The sequence below is a fragment of the Mobula hypostoma genome, chromosome 19 (genome assembly GCF_963921235.1).
Source record: "Mobula hypostoma chromosome 19, sMobHyp1.1, whole genome shotgun sequence".
NCBI classification, from domain to species: domain Eukaryota; kingdom Metazoa; phylum Chordata; class Chondrichthyes; order Myliobatiformes; family Myliobatidae; genus Mobula; species Mobula hypostoma.
In genome coordinates, this window is record NC_086115.1 from 41,568,373 (window position 1) to 41,588,513 (window position 20,141).

A 20,141-nucleotide genomic window follows, 5' to 3' on the forward strand; every position below is an offset into this window, starting at 1 on the left:
CATGTAGTCACAGCAGGAAGTTCAAGTGCATTAATCAAATTCAAGATGATAATTTTCAAAAGCAGCATAAAATTGTAGATTTTCAGCTGCATAATCTTAAGACAGATAAACAAATTACAGCACCACACAAGCAGAAACAAAACTACACTTCGCTGAGCATTCATTATCACATGCTATCAAGCAGTTATGCAGCTCCATAGCAGTGGCCAACCTTTGGTGTGTTAGGGCTCAGAAAGCATAAAATAACATGATGGCGAGTTAACGGACCATGGCATGATAGATGATGTTGCACAGTGGCTGTTTACAGCTCCATGTCTGTACAATCTGTAACGCCTAGTGCATTGTGTTCAACATGCCGTTTGTTAATGTGAGATGATTCACACATTAGCTGGGTCCCTCTCCCCAATATCCGACAGTGAGCTCTCTATCTGTACAATTATGTACCTGGGCAATGAATGGAGGCAATAATATAAATGTGCAAAGTGGCAAAATCTAATTACAATGCAAAAGGAATTTTATGGATCAGATGATTTACTTTTTATTCTGAATTGAAGAAGATGCAGTGTGTGAAGTCAGAGAAGAGAAAGATCAGCACAGGAGCAATATCAAACTGATGAGAATGATCATAGAAAGCAGTCAAAAGGCAACAGGGTTCAACCGGTTAAAAACTACATAAAATAAAAGTGATAATTAACTGTGACAATAATTAAACCATTATTATCAATCTTGGACATTAAATTACCAGATATTTCCCTGCTAAACTTCAATGTTGTACTTTTGCCTCCGGGAACGCCAATTAAATAAACCAATTTCTCAAGTATTAATCTATCTATTAAGATAAACTCTGAATACTAGGCTAGCACTTTACCATTGTCATTATTTAGAACAACAAATGGACTTTGGAGTTTGGTATGTGTCTCTTTTTGAAGTGTGTTTTAGAATTATCTTTAATAAATAATTACATAATACCACCAATAGAAAAATCAGTTTGATTTCATTATTGAAAATAAATTGTCATTTTGTGAGTTAATTCAAATTCTATTGTTTTTTATAACAACCCATTTTAACTTCCAATGCATATTGAGAAAAAGTGTTGAAGACATTACCACCAGGTAAAAGCAACTAAACCTTCACAAATCCTGAAGGTCCATTCAGAGTGAAGGATGATATACATTGGTTTCAGTGTGTGCATTAAAGAGTCATGTAACTAATCTATTGCCGTTTTCATGGTAACAACATTAATGTCAAAATTACCATGAAAATTCACCTTTGCACAGGTAACATCAAATAAAGACCTGGTTCTTGGTTGCAGTTGTGATAAATAGTAAAGTTTGAAAAATGCGAAGTTAAGGATTATGGGAAGAAACAGATTCTACCTTTACTTGCTAACAGAGGCAGTAATAAAATTAATGGACACAAGTGTATGGGAGTGAGCAGATTTACATCAGGTGGATGGTTTATACTTGGTTCATGGTTGGGCAGTGATAAAGGTGTACAATTGGGGGAGAGAGAGAGAGCGCGAGAGGGAGAGAGAGAGAGCGAGAGAGAGCGCGAGAGAGAGAGAGAGAGAGAGAGCGAGAGAGCGAGAGAAAGAGAATACATACAAATATAAAAAAGACATGGAAAGAATTACATCCAGAGAACAATTTTTGCCCTGACCAGACTTATTCTATGATCACTCTGTCAGTCAGATTTACTGATTCAAAATTACCCTTACTGCGAAAGGCAAGAATGCAAAGCTAAACAGTGATTTGGAATAAAATACTTTTTAATCATATTACCTCATATCATTAAAGATATTGGTCCTTAAGTGAAATACTGTGACAACTGCTGATGTCTACATTAGGAAACACCAACAGAGAGGAATGTTTCTTTTTCGCATAGAGCATTGTGCTGAGATTCAGAGTCTTTTGCGGGAAATAGGTGTGATAACCGATGTTTCATCAGAATGCAAAATGGTCTGTTGCTAATGTGTTATTGCTCAATAAAACAACCTAGCATTTTTATGCAAAATGATAATGTTCAGGTAGTTAATCAGGTTATGTGCTGTGCAAAAATTCATGGGATTTGTTGTGGATTCCAAAGGACATCAATTCACCTGGTTTCCCTTCACTCGATGATGGAGCATGATAGAGCTTCAGTGCTCTGAACCATGGAAATGTCTTGTGAGTGGATAGCTAATATAAATTGCAAATTACAGCTTTAATAAACACTAATAAAAAATATGACTCTTGGGTCTCAATGGCCATTTTCTACTTGGCTCCAGCTGTTCAATCCGTTTCAGATGGGTTGTTTGACAAGGGCTAGTGGGATGTTTCTGAGCATGTAGGATGGCCAAGGCATCAGATATTTAACTGATGGAAGCACAACACAGCAGGCAGGTTAAAGGAAAACAAATGGACAGAAACTAAAAGATTTATACTGATTCAGTCAAACAAGAAAAAAAAATAAGGACACAAGTGATTTTAAATCCTGAAAAAGGGAGCGAAAAAGAAACAACAGCCTGCTGGAGGAACTCAGCAGGTCGAGAAGCATTTGGTCTACTGGCAATTTCTTCCCCCCTCCCAACAGATAATTTTCCGGCATGGACTAGATAGGCCGAAAGGCCTGTTTCTGTTCTCTATGGATCTATAATGCTGTCCTGCTGAATGCCTCCAACAGAATGTCTGTTACTCAAGAAAAAAAATCAGCACTGCAACATTCATCATACATTCAGCCAGTATCAAGGGTCACCTGGTTTCAGTCTGTATCTATGCAACATATTCCTGCTGAATTAAAGAACAGCTGATATCTAGAGAAAGCTTTTCCCTTGATCTTTCATCTCAGGAGGATACAGCAGACAAATTGTACACAGTTTGAAATAGGCATTCCTGATCCTTATTAATCACTTTACTCTTTAACAGATTAATCAGACAGCATGGTTAGGATGGTGGGTAGCACAAAGCTTTTCAATGCCAGCGATTACCAATTGGTGTTCAATTCCCACCCCTCCATGAATGTAAGGACTTTGTACATTCTCCATGTAACTCTGTGGGTTTCCTCTTGGTACCCCAGTTTCCTCCCACAGTCCAAAGATGCACAGTCAGGGTTAGTGAGCTGTGGGCACGCTGTGCTGGTGCTAGAAGTGTGGCGACACTTGCAAAATCCTCGGGTTGTGCTGATCATAGATGCCAACAACGCATTTCCAGTGTATGGTTTGAGGTTTCGTTGTACACATAACAAATAAAGCTCATCTTTCAATCTTTAATTTTGTACTGGAATTAATGAAGTACAATGAAGTAAGAAATTATCCAACTCCCTCAAGAACCTTTCCCTGTGTGGTATGCAAAATACTGCTAGTAAGGAGGATAATGATCTAGATAAGACCATATGATATAGGAGCAGAATTAGACCATTTGGCCCTTCGAGTCTGCTCTGCATTTCACCATGGCTGATTCATTTTCACTTTCAGTCCTAGTCCGCTGCCTCCTCTCCGTATCCCATCATGCTCTGACTAAACAAAAATCTATCAACCTCTTCCTTAAATATATCCGAAGACTTGGCCTCCACAGCCGCCTGTGGTAACAATTTCCATAGATTTACCAATCACTCGTTAAAGAAATTCCTCCTCATCTCCATTCTAAATGGATGCCCCTCTATGCTGTGTCCTCTGGTCACCCGTAATTTTATGCACAGACTGATAAGACATGCAAAACTTGTAGTAAATCCTAACTAAATATTCATTCTTATCTTTACTCAGTACTGTATTAGTGGAACAAAAGTTTGAGCCACCTACTTACCTTATGAATAAGATCCCGTGCCAAATGTGACAAAAGAATCCGATCGCACCATGAGGGACATCTTGTATTCATGTACTGCTTTCCCTGAGTTGAGTCTTCACTGTATGGATAGCTGGAAAAGGGAAACCAGGGTAATTCACTCTCTTTCGTACAAGAGAAAATAAAATACTTTGCGCTTAGAATCTTTTATAAGGCTTTTATATTCCCAACTGTTAAAGTAATACAAGTCAAAAGGTACTGATGTCTATTACTTGAACTTTTGAGCATTTTGCAAAGTGACCAGCATATTTTGTTATTTATCATTTTATTTTTATTATATGTAGAGCAGCTTTACTTTTTCCTTTGTTGTTAAAATTACTCGAGTATTTCCTCCATTCACTCACCCCCTGAGGAACACTTTGAGCACCTTTTTAAGCAGCATTTCAACCACAAGGAGAAAAGGGGACAAAGATAATTTTATCTTGCTCTAACAAAAGAGGACAAGGGATTCCATAATAACTTCTTCTTCATCGAAAGCTCATTCACATTCATCACTTTCTCCATTCAGAAGTGATGGCTTGTGAGATGCTTTCTTCAAAATGAGCCTTATAATATTTAAAGAGATACAACCACTGGCCATAGAGCAGTGGTTAGACTGAATGAAGCAAGGACCAGAGAAGCATTAAAATCTAGCTGTGTGAAGGAGTATTCTGGCCTTCCAGTTCTTGGCAAGTGCCTGAATCTGAAACAATTCTTGGTTTTCACAGACTTGTAAAATGGCCAGTGTTGGGTCAGATCTCCAAGATGGTTGGAATTCTTGCTTCACTCCTCCTTAGGGTTGCCAACTGTCCCGTATTAGCTGGGACATCCCGTATATTGGGCTAAATTGGTTTATCCCATATAGGACCGCCCTTGTCCCGTATTTCCCCTGCTAAGGAAGAGCATTTCTATGAAACCATTCATGCCAAAATGGCGCAAGGCGAAGAAGCAATTACCATAAATTTATATGGGAAACATTTTTGAGCGTTTCCAGACGCAAAAAATAACCTACCAAATCATACCAAATAACACATAAAACCTAAAATAACACTAACATATAGTAAAAGCAGGAATGATATGATAAATACACAGCCTATATAAAGTAGAAATACTGTAATGTATGTACAGTGCAATTTCACTTAACAGAATCCGGAAGATTAAGCCAAAACTGATTTGTAGAAAAAAATCGGCACATACACGCATGCGCACACAGGTGTCCGCGCAAGCCTTCGTGGTCATGGTAGTCTTTCTCGGGGTAAACACAAGTGTCCCGTATTTGACTGCTACTTTTGTCCCTTATTTGGGAGTTAGAAAGTTGGCAATCTTACTCCTCCTGGACTTTATAACATATCCTGAATGTTACTCACTTTACACCACACTTTGGTTGGCAAAAATCACAAACAAAAGCTAAAGACCACTTTAGGACATTTCCATGCAGTTTTAATTTTGTTATGTTAGATAATTGCATTTCCTAGCGGAGATATAAAAAGCACGGTAGCACGAATGTGTTAAAAGCCTACATGTGAACCTTGCTGATAGAAACTTCTGCATTCATCGATAAGATCCATTTCAGTGGTCATCAGATATTTCTGTGGTTTACTGGGGAGAGGTGAGGTGAGCCCTGATGTAAAAGTTCTCCTCTCCTAGCATCTATAAAGATCAGTCATGAGCCTCAACGCCATTCTCTCACCAAAACAGGTGGAGCCCAGGAAATTTCCTAAGCACCACTGTTCCTCACTTTCAATTAGTGTTCTACACTGCAAATCCTACATGATGGTGATGATTCCAATCGAGCCAAAGACTGGTGTATGACCAGGAATGGGGGCAGTGTGCAGTGTGCATCAACCCGTGAAAATACTCTGGTTGGGTAAGGTCTATGCCTCTTTGCGTATTGTTCCTTTGACTACTTGTGATGTTACAGAGTGCAATAAAAATACGCCCTTTGGCTTATTGAGTTTGTGCAAGCCATCAAGTTCCTCCTTAGACTAATCCCATTATGATTCTCTCCACATTGCCACAAACTCCTCCTAGACTCTATCGTTCACCAATACAGTAGAGACAATTTACAGTGGCTAGTTAATTGACAAACCTGAATATCTTCTGGATGGGTAGGAAACTAGAGTTCCTGTACAGTTTGTAGTAAGGCTACAGAGCGATATGAAATATCTTGGCAAACAGCGCCGTTTGAGGGCTGGCCCTTCAGATGGTGTTGCTTCAGGTGAATAAAATATGGGGAGAGAAATCTTTTCTATTCTGGACAAGTGATTCTACTGATGACAAAATTTCTGCTGGCAAGTCAGCAGATGAGTTTTCGTCCAGGCACTAAAATGCATGGAAAAAGGTGCAATTTTTGCTCTACTCTAAGGTAAGCTTATCTTCATCTGCACAGTACCCTTTTCTTTATTATTGTGAGAAGTAATCTTAGGCCTCAGTTTCTCAAGCCTCCAGCTACAGACTAGTGCTCACTCCCTGGCATATTTCTGATAGAGGTCTCAACTCTTGCTTTGAGTCTAGGGTTGTTCCTTTCATTGCACCCCGCCCCCAAAAAAAAGATCATGCCAGTCATCTGCGGCAAAGTATCTTTGGGATAACGTGCTAACTGTCCCCTCCTGCTGAATACATTAGACACCCAGGGCCGAGTTGAGTCTCAGAACTAAAGATATTGAGGATTCAGAGAGGATTCCGCTGCTACCTGTAAGGAGTTTATACGTTTCCCCTACAACCGCGTGGGTTTCATCCAGGTACTCCGGTTTCCTCCCACACTCCAAAGATGTACCGGTTGGTCATTGGAAATTGCCCCATGGTTAGGCTACGGTTAAATTGAGGGTTGCTGTGTGGCATGGCTCAAAGGGCCAGAAAAGCCTACACCGCACTGTATCTGAATAAATAATAAATAATTGCCCTTATCCTCCTGCAACAAACTCTCAATTACTGTACACAATTAAAAAGTGTGGGTAAGTGGGTCAAAGATCGTTAATAAACTTCATTGCAATCACCAAAGATAATGGAATTATCAGTATAGATAATCATAATGCATTGAGAAGAACATGAGAATACACGAAACAGGAGCATGTGTAGGGCAATTGGCTTACGTGGGCCCTATGATTGCACTGGGATATTAAACACAAGAGATTCTGCAAATGCTGGAAATCCAGAACAACACACACAAAATACTAGGGGATGCTTCATCAGGAGGGTCTTGGCCCAAAATGTCAGTAGTTTATTCTTCTCCATAGATGCTGACTGACCTGCTGAGTTCCTCCAGCATTTTGTGTGTGTTGCAGTGGAATATTATATTCTGCTGATAACACATCTGCTGATATACACAGCTATTTAGTGCAAGGAATCAAGAATGATTTTTTATGTAAATTCTTTTTTCAAGTTTTATTTCAGATCTCCCACTGTGATCTGAAGTTGTTTCAGTACAAAATAAACTCTGCTTACACAACATTAGTGTTATATTGAATTAGAAAACGCTTAGCTGCAAAGCTAAAATCAATGCATGAATCCATTCAAACATAACACCTCCTTGTGAATGGGTACAATCACTTCAAGGTATTACACATTTCCAGAAATAATTATTGCATTGTAAAGACCAATAATATCATTTGAAACAATTAGCCAGGTTCCTGATTTTGTTGTGAAATTACCAAAGTAGAAGAAGCATAATTTAAAATGGACACTGCACCTGAATAAATAGAGCTTATTAGCTGATATAAAGGGCTTTTGAGATGAATGCTGGAATTTTTAAAATGCAAATTCATTGTTCTCCATGTTAATCTGACTTCTTACTTTTCTTTAAAAATGACTTTCTTTTTCCAGTTTTGCATTGCTTCAAACAGGTCCAGTGCCAGCTTTCTCGCAGTATAAACAAAGTGATGTTGTGCAGCTCATTTGAAAAATTAATCAGTATGGTAAACACAGAACTGCAAACATTACAGTTAAAATACTGTGTGTTAAACAGCTGCTACTTGCAAATGTTACAATAACACCATGGTGACCAAGCTAACAATGGGGTCAAAGGTTTTTGAAGAAAATGGGGTCAATCAGGCTGCAGTAGCAAAGGACAAGTAGAGCAAATAATACTTAAATCACTCCACTGCATATCTGATCAAAATTACCCAGGTAGGTTTACTACAATATATTCTTGGATCTCTTCTGTCGACAGAAGCTGAAAACATTCCATTTAGAAAAGCCTGGAAAGCTAAACTTAATGTTCCAGATCTGTTATTATCACACTGATTTCTACTTAATAGAAATGCTAAATAAATTTGGACTTGCAATTCACAATATTTAATTATCTCACTGACCAATATCTCATTAAATTTGCTCAAATTAAAGGGCTAGATTGCAGATGAGAAGTCCTGAACAAGACTTCATTAACCACAATGTAAACTAGCCTGGGATGTTCTGTTATATGTGCACATCTTGTGTATCCCTGCAGATTACATGGCAACCTAATACAATGAAAAACATGTGCAGGTCACTCCTGCAAGCTGATTAATTTCTCTAGATTAGTATTCCTGCACATTTATCAGAATGCAAACTTCACTAAAGGGCGTGTACAATGGAAAAAAAATCACTTTTAAACAATGTCACTTTACAACCTTCTAGAGTCAATACTGTAATTAATGAATTGCTTGATAGTGTATCAATTACTTACATGTTTGCCCTTCTTCAAGAAGTCTTCATTCATAGCTGCTTTCTGCTCACTGATTGGTAGTGTACTAATATTCCTGAATTAAAAGATGCACCTCTTCTATTGCTAATAGCTGGAGCTGTCAAGTCTGTGCTTAATGTGACCAATACTTACTTTCAGACTAAAGTAATCAGGTCAGGGAATGAAATTTTAAACAAAGCTCTCAGTGAGTTCCCAGGCCAAGTTAGGCGTATCCTCCAACACTCTTTTGGCATGAATCACAGACATGATTCATCCTGACAAAGTTCTGTTGTGTGACTCTGGGCCTGGTCAGCAGGCAAGAATTGCATTATGGGTTATGTCAGGAAGTGGTCAAGAGATCATTGCTCGGAGACTGAACATCAGGGGTAAAAAAGGCAATGGCAGAATAATTTAAAAAAGTAAATTGTGTCTGTGAGTTGAAAGTGGGGGCTTTGCTATTGCTTGCCAGGCAGGTGGTGGTTGGGGGGTGATGCTTTCTGCTGGAAGAAGTGGGGAGAGACAATAGACAATCGACAATAGGTGCAGGAGTAGGCCATTCAGCCCTTCGAGCCAGCACCACCATTTACTCTGATCATGGCTGATCATCCACAATCAGTACCCTGTTCCTGCCTTCTCCCCATATCCTATGACTCGGCTATCTTTAAGAGCTCTATCTAACTCTTTCTTGAAAGCATCCAGAGAATTGGCCTCCACTGCCCTCTGAGTCAGAGCATTCCACAGATCCACAACTCTCTGTGTGAAAAAAGTTTTTCCTCAACTCCGTTCTAAATGGTCTACCTCTTATTCTTAAACTATGGCCTCTGGTTCAGGACTCGCCCATCAGCAGGAACATGTTTCCTGCCTTTAGCATGTCCAATCCCTTAATAATCTTATATGTTTCAATCAGAACCCCTCTCATCCTTCTAAATTCCAGAGTATACAAGTCCAGTCGCTCCAATCTTTCAACATATGATAACCCTGCCATCCTGGGAATTAACCTCGTGAACCTACGCTGCACTCCCTCAATAGCAAGAATGTCCTTCCTCAAATTTGGAGACCAACACTGCACACAATACTCTGGGTGTGGTCTCAACCAGGGGTCTGTACAACTGCAGAGGGACCTCTTTGCTCTTATACTCAATTCCTCTTGTTATGAAGGCCAACATGCCATTAGCTTTCTTCACTGCCTGCTGTACGTGCATGCTTACTTTCAGTGACTGATGAACAAAGATACCTAGATCTCGTTGTACTTCCCCTTTTCCTAACTTGACACCATTCAGATAGTAATCTGCCTTCCTGTTCTTGCCACCAAAGTGGATAACCTCATATTTATCCACATGAAACTGCATCTGCCATTCATCTGCCCACTCACCCAACCTGTCCAAGTCACCCTGCATTCTCATAACATCCTCCTCACATTTCACCCAGCTTTGTGTCATCCACAAATTTGCTAATGTTACTTTTAATCGCTTCATCTAAATCATTAATATATATTGTAAATAGCTGTGATCCCAGCACCGAGCCTTGTGGTACCCTACTAGTCACTGTCTGCCATTCTGAAAGGGACCCGTTAATCCCTACTCCTTGTTTCCTGTCTGCCAACCAATTTTCTATCCATGTCAGTACCCTACCCCCAATACCCTGTGCTCTAATTTTGCCCACTAATCTCCTATGTGGAACCTTATCAAAGGCTTTCTGAAAGTCCAGGTACACTACATCCACTAGCTCTCCCTTGTCCATTTTCATAGTTACATCCTCAAAAAATGCCAGAAGATTAGTCAAGCATGATTTTCCCTTTGTAAATCCATGCTGACTCAGACCGATTCTGTTACCGCTATCCAAACGTGCTTAGAGGGTTGATGCTTTGCTGCTGCTTGAGTGGGAAGGGGAGAGAGGGCTTTGGGGTCCTAATGTTTTCTGTCATTCATTCTTCGGGGTTTTTCTTCTGTCTCGTGGATGTCTGTGAAGAGTAAGAATTTCAGGTTGCATGCTGTATACATTCTCTGATATTAAATGGAACCATTGAACCATTGTCTTCATGGATGCAAACAGAGGAAAGCTGCTGGAAATAGCATAAAATTAAAAGTAAATGAGGAAATCAAAAGAAAATAGTATCAGTTAAAGAAAATGTTTAGGAAAAAATAATGAAGTTATAAGATGATTAATCACCAGGAACAGATGACCTGCATCCTAAGATTGTGAAAGACACAGATGTAGAGATATTATTTGTTAGCAAACAACAGGAATTCTGCAGATGCTGGAAATTCAAGCAACACACATCAAAGTTGCTGGTGAACACAGCAGGCCAAGCAGCATTTGTAGGAAGAGGTGCAATCGATGTTTCAGGCCGAGACCCTTCGTCAGGACTAACTGAAGGAAGAGTGAGTAAGGGATATGAAAGTTGGAGGGGGAGGGGGAGATCCAAAATGATAGGAGAAGACAGGAGGGGGAGGGATAGAGCCAAGAGCTGGACAGGTGATTGGCAAAAGGGGATACGAGAGGATCATGGGACAGGAGGTCCGGGGAGAAAGACAAGGGGGGGGGGACCCAGAAGATGGGCAAGAGGTATATTCAGAGGGACAGAGGGAGAAAAAGGAGAGTGAGAGAAAGAATGTGTGCATAAAAATAAGTAACAGATGGGGTATGAGGGGGAGGTGGGGCCTAGCGGAAGTTAGAGAAGTCGATGTTCATGCCATCAGGTTGGAGGCTACCCAGACGGAATATAAGGTGTTGTTCCTCCAACCTGAGTGTGGCTTCATCTCTACAGTAGAGGAGGCCGTGGATAGACATGTCAGAATGGGAATGGGATGTGGAATTAAAATGCGTGGCCACTGGGAGATTCTGCTTTCTCTGGCGGACAGAGCGTAGATGTTCAGCAAAGCGGTCTCCCAGTCTGCGTCAGGTCTCGCCAATATATAAAAGGCCACATCGGGAGCACCGGACGCAGTATATCACCCCAGCCGACTCACAGGTGAAGTGTTGCCTCACCTGGAAGGACTGTTTGGGGCCCTGAATGGTGGTAAGGGAGGAAGTGTAAGGGCATGTGTAGCACTTGTTCCGCTTACACGGATAAGTGCCAGGAGGGAGATCAGTGGGGAGGGATGGGAGGGACGAATGGACAAGGGAGTTGTGTAGGGAGCGATCCCTGCGGAATGCAGAGAGAAGGGGGGAGGGAAAGATGTGCTTAGTGGTGGGATCCCGTTGGAGGTGGCGGAAGTTACGGAGAATAATATGTTGGACCCGGAGGCTGGTGGGGTGGTAGGTGAGGACCAGGGGAACCCTATTCCTAGTGGGGTGGCGGTAGGATGGAGTGAGAGCAGATGTACGTGAAATGGGGGAGATGCGTTTAAGAGCAGAGTGGAGGAAGGGAAGCCTCTTTCTTTAAAAAAGGAAGACATCTCCCTCGTCCTAGAATGAAAAGCCTCATCCTGAGAGCAGATGCGGCGGAGACGGAGGAATTGCGAGAAGGGGATGGCGTTTTTGCAAGAGACAGGGTGAGAAGAGGAATAGTCCAGATAGCTGTGAGAGTCAGTAGGCTTATAGTAGACATCAGTAGATAAGCTGTCTCCAGAGACAGAGACAGAAAGATCTAGAAAGGGGAGGGAGGTGTCGGAAATGGACCAGGTAAACTTGAGGGCAGGGTGAAAGTTGGAGGCAAAGTTAATAAAGTCAACAAGTTCTGCATGCGTGCAGGAAGCAGCGCCAATGCAGTCGTCGATGTAGCGAAGGAAAAGTGGGGGACAGATACCAGAATAGGCACGGAACATAGATTGTTCCACAAACCCAACAAAAAGGCAGGCATAGCTAGGACCCATACGGGTGCCCATAGCTACACCTTCAGTTTGGAGGAAGTGGGAGGAGCCAAAGGAGAAATTATTAAGAGTAAGGACTAATTCCGCTAGACGGAGCAGAGTGGTGGTAGAGGGGAACTGATTAAGTCTGGTATTATTTGTTATTTCCATAAGTCCATACATCTTAGGACAGATACAGCTGAAGTCAGAAGTTTACATACACCTTAGCCAAATACATTTAAACTCAGTTTTTCACAATTCCTGACATTTAATCCTAGAAAACATTTCCTGTCTTAGGTCAGTTAGGATCACTACTTTATTTTAAGAATGTGAAGTGTCAGAATAATAGTAGAGAGAATGATTTATTTCAGCTTTTATTTCTTTCATCACCTTCCCAGTGGGTCAGAAGTTTACATCCACTTTGTTAGTATTTGGTAGCATTGCCTTTAAATTGTATAGCTTGGGTCAAATGTTTTGGGTAGCCTTCCACAAGCTTCTCATAATAAGTTGCTGGAATTTTGTTCCATTCCTCCAGGCAGAACTGGTGTAACTGAGTCAGGTTTGTAGGCCTCCTTGCTCGCACACGCTTTTTCAGTTCTGCCCACAAATTTTCTATCAGATTGAGGTCAGGGCTTTGTGATGGCCACTCCAATACCTTGACTTTGTTGTCCTTAAGCGATTTTGTCACGACTTTGGAGGTATGCTTGGGGTCATTGTCCATTTGGAAGACCCATTTGCGACTGAGCTTTAACTTCCGGGCTGATGTCTTGAGATGTTGCTTTAATATATCCACATAATCTTCCTTCCTCATGATGCCATCTATTTTGTGAAGTGCACCAGTCCCTCCTGCAGCAATGCACTCCCACAACATGATGCTGTCACCCCCAGGCTTCACGGTTGGGATGGTATTCTTCGGCTTCCAAGCCTCACCCTTTTTCCTCCAAATGTAACGAAGGTCATTATGGCCAAACAGTTCAATTTTTGTTTCATCAGACCAGAGGACATTTCTCCAAAAAGTAAGATCTTTGTCCCCATATGCACTTGCAAACTGTAGTCTGGCTTTTTTATGGAGGTTTTAGAGCAGTGGCTTCTTCCTTGCTGAGCAGCCTTTCAGGTTATGTCAATATAGGACTCGTTTTACTGTGGATATAAATATTTGTCTACCTGTTCCTCCAGCATCTTCACAAGGTCCTTTGCTGTTGTTCTGGGATTGATTTGCACTTATCGCGCCAAAGTACGTTCATCTCTCGGAGACAGAATGCGTCTCCTTCCTGAACGGTATGATGGCTGCGTGGTCCCATGGTGTTTATACTTGTGTACTACTGTTTGTACAGATGAACGTGGTACCTTCAGGCATTTGGAAATTGCTCCCAAGGATGAACCAGACTTGACATCATTTTCTGACTTCAATCTGATAGAAAATTTGTGGGCAGAACTGAAAAAGTGTGTGCGAGCAAGGAAGCCGACGAACCTGACTCAGTTAAACCAGATCTGTATGGAGGAATGGAACAAAATTCCAGCAACTTATTGTGAGAAGTTTGTGGAAGGCTACCCAAAACGTTTGACCCAAGCTAAACAATTTAAAGGCAATGCTACCAAATACTAACAAAGTGGATGTAAACTTCTGACCCACTGGGAAAGTGATGAAAGAAATAAAAGCTGAAATAAATCATTCTCTCTACTATTATTCTGACATTTCACATTCTTAAAATAAAGTAGTGATCCTAACTGACCTAAGACAGGGAATTTTGGCCTGACGAAGGGTCTCGGCCTGAAATGTCGACTGTACCTCTTCCTAGAGATGCTGCCTGGCCTGCTGCGTTCACCAGCAACTTTGATGTGTGTTGCTTAAGACAGGGAATGTTTTCTGGGATTAAGCGTCAGGAATTGTGAAGAACTGAGTTTAAATGTGTATGTAAACTTCTGACTTCACCTGTATCTCAATCTAGACACAGTAAATGGGAGAAAGGAAGAAAATAAAATAGAAGGAACAATAGACAATTAGACAATGGCAGGGAAGGGATGGAATCATTATGATGCAATGGTAATCATAAACCTGGACAATAAGTTACTATTTAGCAGATTCAGCATGGATTTATGAGAGGGAAATCATATGTGACAAATATTTGGAGTTTTTGAGGTTGCAATTAGCAGAATTGATATGTCAATATGGTGTATTAAGACTTTCACAAGGCCTTTGAAAAAGTGCCACAAAAACATATTACATTACATGGTCCTGGGGGGTATTGTACCGGCACCCACTGAAATGTGGATAACAGACAGAAACTGAACACAGACCCATTTATTTCCCCTACTCACAAATGGGATCCAGCTCTCAACCCCAACAGGTAATAGTAATCATGCCTGATGCCCTTTGATCTCAATTTTTGTGACTAACACTTTGACACTTCACCCCATCCTGGGCCTCGCTACAGCAGGGGTTCCAACCTTTTTATGCTATGGACCAATACCATTAAACAATGTGGACCCCTTGCCTTAGAGTAAAATCCATCTCTCCACTGATCCCTTTCCACTTTGAGGTGGACACAAACCTATAATCCATTGTTTTCCACTGTATTTTCTGTGCAAAAATTATTCAAGGCCTACTCTCTAACCTGAGATTCTAAAGCTTATAATGGTGGCTTCACCACAAGTTTCATTTATCCACAAGACAATTCCATCTCGCTTTTGGAACTCAGTTCAATTTCAGGATTGTCACTTCTTCTACCAGTTGGACCACAGAAATATCTTCTTACAAAGTCTGTGCCAGATTTATTAACTGGTACTTCCTTGCAACATCCAGCTTCTGTGTTTGAGCCTAATATTTTTAGAATCTTCAAAAAAAAACCCTTGGTTATAGGCTCAAAATGCATGAGGCAGTATCTGGTAGTCAACGCTCTTTCAGAAATTTAGTTCTGCTGAAATCAATGGAATCAAAATCATGAGCAAGATTTTAATGTTCATGCCCTTCCCTAATGTGCTTTTAGTAAATGTGACTCAGAATTCTACCTAGAGACAACACATACAAAATTGCAATGTGCCATTCAGTTGTGCTACATTGGTCTTGAGCCATCTGGTGGTGTACTGGCAACTACACAGGACTTCAGGTGAGTGGTCCAGGGGTTCAAATCTGGCCAGCTCCTTGCATCCGTGCCAGGTTGAGCACTGAGCTTCAACTTGGCATCATAAAAAACAGACAAATACTAAAGAAATTACAAGTTGCTGCCCAATGCACCACATGGTACAGAGAGGAACTCAAAAAAAAATTTGGCTTTTGGCTATAGCATTTCTATTAGCAAACCCACCTCCCGTGATTCTGAATCAGCAACAACACTTACGTCAAACTCAAAACTTATGGTACCAAATCTTTATCCACGATTTCATCACTCGAGGTTCAATTCTATATTATTCTTCTCTCTACTCTAAACTAATTCCACCAACTGCCCTGTGGCCAATATCCTATCCTACACTGAGCTTTCTTCTAAAGTTACTTATCTTTACCAATCTTTGCAAATTTCCTTACCTCTGCTGAGGTACCTTTGAAAGGCTCAATCTTTAAATATATTTTGGTGGCCTTTTTCTATTCAACCACTGCAGACTTCTTCAGCTCTGCATTTCATATGCATCCTACAATGCCTTTATGCTCTACACTGATGAAATCATTAACCCTGCTCTCAGAAATTGCCTCTCCAAATCTTTAACTTGCTGCTACTCATTCCACCAATGTTTTAAAATTGTTTCAAAATACAATGTTTTAATCTTAAGCCTTGACCTGCATCGCCCTTTAATAAATTCTACGATGCATAAGGTATTGTAAAATGGATGAGCTCTTGTGACCTGGACAAATGGGCCCTTGATTTTTGTTTTATCCAAAATATAATTAATGGAACTTTGTACATTACTTTGTTAAATCGGTGAAAGTTACATTCCCGTACCTTGTGCTGTGATTTAAAGTATATGATAGAAGCTGTAAATTCATATTGCTTACGTTCAAGAAGTCATCCATCAGGTCAGTTGTGACAAGACCGAACACTGCACACATTTGTGCTGAATTTGGCTTTCCCATGTTAGCATTCATTCTGGAGTCAGAGAGGCGTGACATGGAAATGATATAGTGCTGTGTTCTCACTAAGTATTTCAAAGCTCTTGTTATGATAAACTCATATTCAAAAAGGAACTTCTTCCAAATTTGTTCCTGGTGAAATATCTTTCATTATTAGAGGAGTGGTAATGACAATGTACACAATTTGTAAGCTAAGTACAAATTATTTCTGTGCTGCATTTAACATACAAATTGTACTTGCTGTTAGAGGCATGCACAATCTTAAACATTAAAAGCAACTGTAATATAGCCCTAGTGTTGACTGTCAAATGTGATGGCATCTTCTAGATGTTGTTCATTAGTTTCAATGATTGGAATAATTGAGTGTACCAAAACAACATCAAGATTCCAGATTATTCATTTGCTTTAAAAGAATATAGAATAATGGTATTATTTATTTTAGTCTTAGTCAATATTCAATATAGATTGTACAATGGTTGCATGATTTTGTGCAATTTGTTGTATTACTTGTACAGATGCACTAACTTGCATGATGGTAAACTATCTAAGGAGAAGAGAAAGAGCCAGAATTGACATTAAACATTAGGTAATGAAGAGTTAGTCTTATACAGTTCATAAAATTAAATGATAATTTGTTAAGAGTCTCAGTTGTATTATTTATGAAGCCATTAGGCATTGATTATGTTTAAAACTGCTAACGCGCCCAGCAGGGAATACTTTGTAGTCACAGCCGTAGTGATTAAACGAATGGCTCCTTTCCCACATCGGGGTGTTTGCCAAGTCTAGACAGCAGCAATGGAAGTGAGGAATGATATACAGTTGTCCCTTCACCGTTTGGTGTTTAAGACTAAGTTGATACTAGCTTGATGCTTGCCTTGGCAAGTTAGCAGACATCCTAGAAACTCTGCAGGTCTGTGAGGATGGGTCAGAAATGAAACTCTCAAAAGAGAAAAAAAAAATGCAGTGTTTGTGTTCTGTGACGGACGGGAACAAGCTGAATCAAAGATGAACAATTTGTACATCTTATTCTTCAAATGATAATAAACAACAAAGCTTGTGCTATATGTTTCTCCACTGAAGAACATATTAAATAATGAACTCATAAAACACTTTGCGATACTGTCTGACAAGTGAAAATCACTGATTTAAAAACAACTTTTATTCTGTTTCTGGTTTTTATTTTATTGTAATTTGTTCTGAAGAACTGGACACATTTAAATGGATTGTGTGTGTCCCAGTTCTGATCCTATTCAATAACCTCCTCATTATTATACTCATGTAACTGATTAGGAATGAACTGAACTTGATGAACTCGTGTATTTCAGTCAACTCAATCAAACAAATTAAATATTCCTTCAAACAAATTCAATGAGTTAATTTAAAAAATTAAAATATTTAAAGAATTCAGGGTGAAGTACTCAAAATTTGTTACGTTTCTATATGATTTGATTTATGTTAATACTTGCTTTGTAAATCTAATTGCTTGACACTGAATTAAGTGCTTTATTTTCATTATAAAAAGTCAATCTTGAAATTATTTTACAGTTGAATGGTTTCCTCATATGTAATTGGGACCCTGAGTAATTGATTCCTTTTCTGACATAAGAATTAATTATTACCAAACTTATTCTTTAAGGTTGAAGCCGAATAGGTTGGTGTTTGCACATGGAATAGAGGCTTTCACACATAATGCAGTGTCATTTGTGAGGTTCCATTTTGCTGCTCTAAAGTAAATCACACTTGTTGAATCTTTAAGACAATATAAGATACATTTTTTTCAAATTTCAGATGTCACATTAATATTGGGAAAGTGATAAGATTATTATAAAATAGTTCCAAATTATAAAATAATGTTAGTCATAGGAATATTTCCTATGGTGGGACACAGCCTCAGAATAGAGGGTGTCCTTTTAGAATGGAGATGAGGAGGGATTTTGTTTTTTTAGCCAGAGAGTTGTGAATCTGTGGAATTCTTTGCCACAGGCAGCTGTGGAGGCCAAGTCTTTATGTATATTGAAGGCAGAGGGTGATAGTTTCTTGATTGGTCAGGGCATGAAGGGATATGGGGAGAAGGCAGGAGATTGGTGCTGAGAGGAAATTTGGATCAGCCACAATAAAATGGCAGAGCAGACTCAATGGGCCAAATGGCCTAATTCTGCTCCTACATCTAATGGTCTTGTGGAATATAGGGGCAGGAATAGGCCATCTATCAATCTCAAATCTCACATTAAGCGCTAAATGCCGTTTGTGGAAATTCCATATTTCTGCCAGCCTTTGGATGCAGAAATCATACTAGCCTTATTGGTTCCTTAAGAATGTCATAGCTCCCACTACCTATACAATGCTCGCAATGGTATGCGTCTCAAATAGTCCTGGTCTGCATGTGTGGCTTAGTGACTAAGCCTGGTGGAACTGTGTCTATTGACCAGAGAAGGGGCAAATGCAGGCTACTGGTGCCTTAAAACCATTCACTTTGGGCAGATGGGGCTCTTCAGCTGTGGCTGGTAGCTCATCTAAGAGAAGAAAATCTCTGATCTTAAACCTCCACTAGCTTGCAGCTATACCCACTTATTGGGAAGGCTTCAGGAGTAAACCCCAAGCAAAAATCTGGAGCTGGATTTCCTAAGGGAATTTGTTGAGTTCAACTCTGACTGACAACACCTGTAACACCACTGGTGCCAAACTGAATCGAACTCCACTGTTCATGTGGATGCATCAGGTGCACGGAGAGGGGGAGCCTTCTACATGGGCAACAGCTTGCCCTCCATGTTGTAATGCCCTGGCTAGCGTACTGGCTTGCTTATCACATAGACAACTGAGATACAACATCCATGGTCGACCCTGACTGATGGAGGGCCTCAAGTATTCTTACATCTGTGTTAGAAACAACAGGATCAAGCCTGACTTTCAATCAGTATGAAAATGCAGAAGGGGTATAGCCTTTCAGAATAATCATTAAACAACACCCCTACACACACACACACACTCACTCACTCACACTCTTTCCTTTTCTAACTGATGCAAAATATTTCTGGATACTATCCAAAGGTAGCAGACAAATTTTCTGAAGTCCCATCAATAATAATCCTCCATCAGCAATCCTACATCAAGGGTTCTCGGCCAGTTATCTCATTTCAGTCTAAGACCTTAATGGTACTATTGTCTCTTGGATGACAGTCATAGCAGTTCAAAGGTAACTTGATAGCTGTGGTGTGCTTTGGGCCATTATAAGGGAATGGAAGCTACTGGATCAATGCAGTTTTTTTTTCTAATTCATTCAGTAAGGTTAAGGATATTGTCATATTTCATGGCTGAATCTCAAAAAACATCACTGTTCTTTCCGAAATACTGTGAATAAGTAACTTTATCATGGGCAGATGACACAAAACTTGGAAATGTTAATAGTACTAATGGTATAGACAGGATGCCATGCTGAGGTTTTGTAAGGCATTGGTCAGGCTGCACTTGGAGTATTGTGAGCAGTTTGGGCTCCTTATCGAAAAAGGATGTACTGACCTTGGAGAAGGTCCAGAGGAGGCACATGAGAATGATCCCAGCAATGAAAGGGTTAACACATGAGAAGTGTTGATAGCTTTGGGCCTATACTCACTGGAGTTTAGAAGAATGAGTGGGGGGGGGGATCTCACTGAAAAATTAAATTGATTATGTTGAATCTTAGCAAAGCAATGTTTAGAGTTGTTAAAATATGATGATAAATTCTGGACCCAAGGCATTAGAAAATCCATGACTTTCAGAGGATAAAAAAGAGCTTTGCTTAAATGGTACAAAGAATTAAAAATGAGAAACTGAAATATCCCTCAGTTTGGTGA

General features: G+C 40.1%; 1 protein-coding gene across 3 annotated transcripts in view; it reads right to left on the reverse strand.

Annotated features, from left to right (window-relative positions):
* Positions 1–20,141, reverse strand: part of LOC134358996 (inositol polyphosphate-5-phosphatase A) — a 475,517-nt gene that overhangs the window by 22,389 nt on the left and 432,987 nt on the right. For all 3 annotated transcript variants that reach the window (XM_063071762.1, XM_063071763.1, XM_063071764.1), the window contains exon 13: positions 3,780–3,891. In XM_063071762.1, coding sequence (XP_062927832.1) covers positions 3,780–3,891 — 112 coding nt within the window. The remainder of the gene's footprint in view (positions 1–3,779; positions 3,892–20,141) is intronic.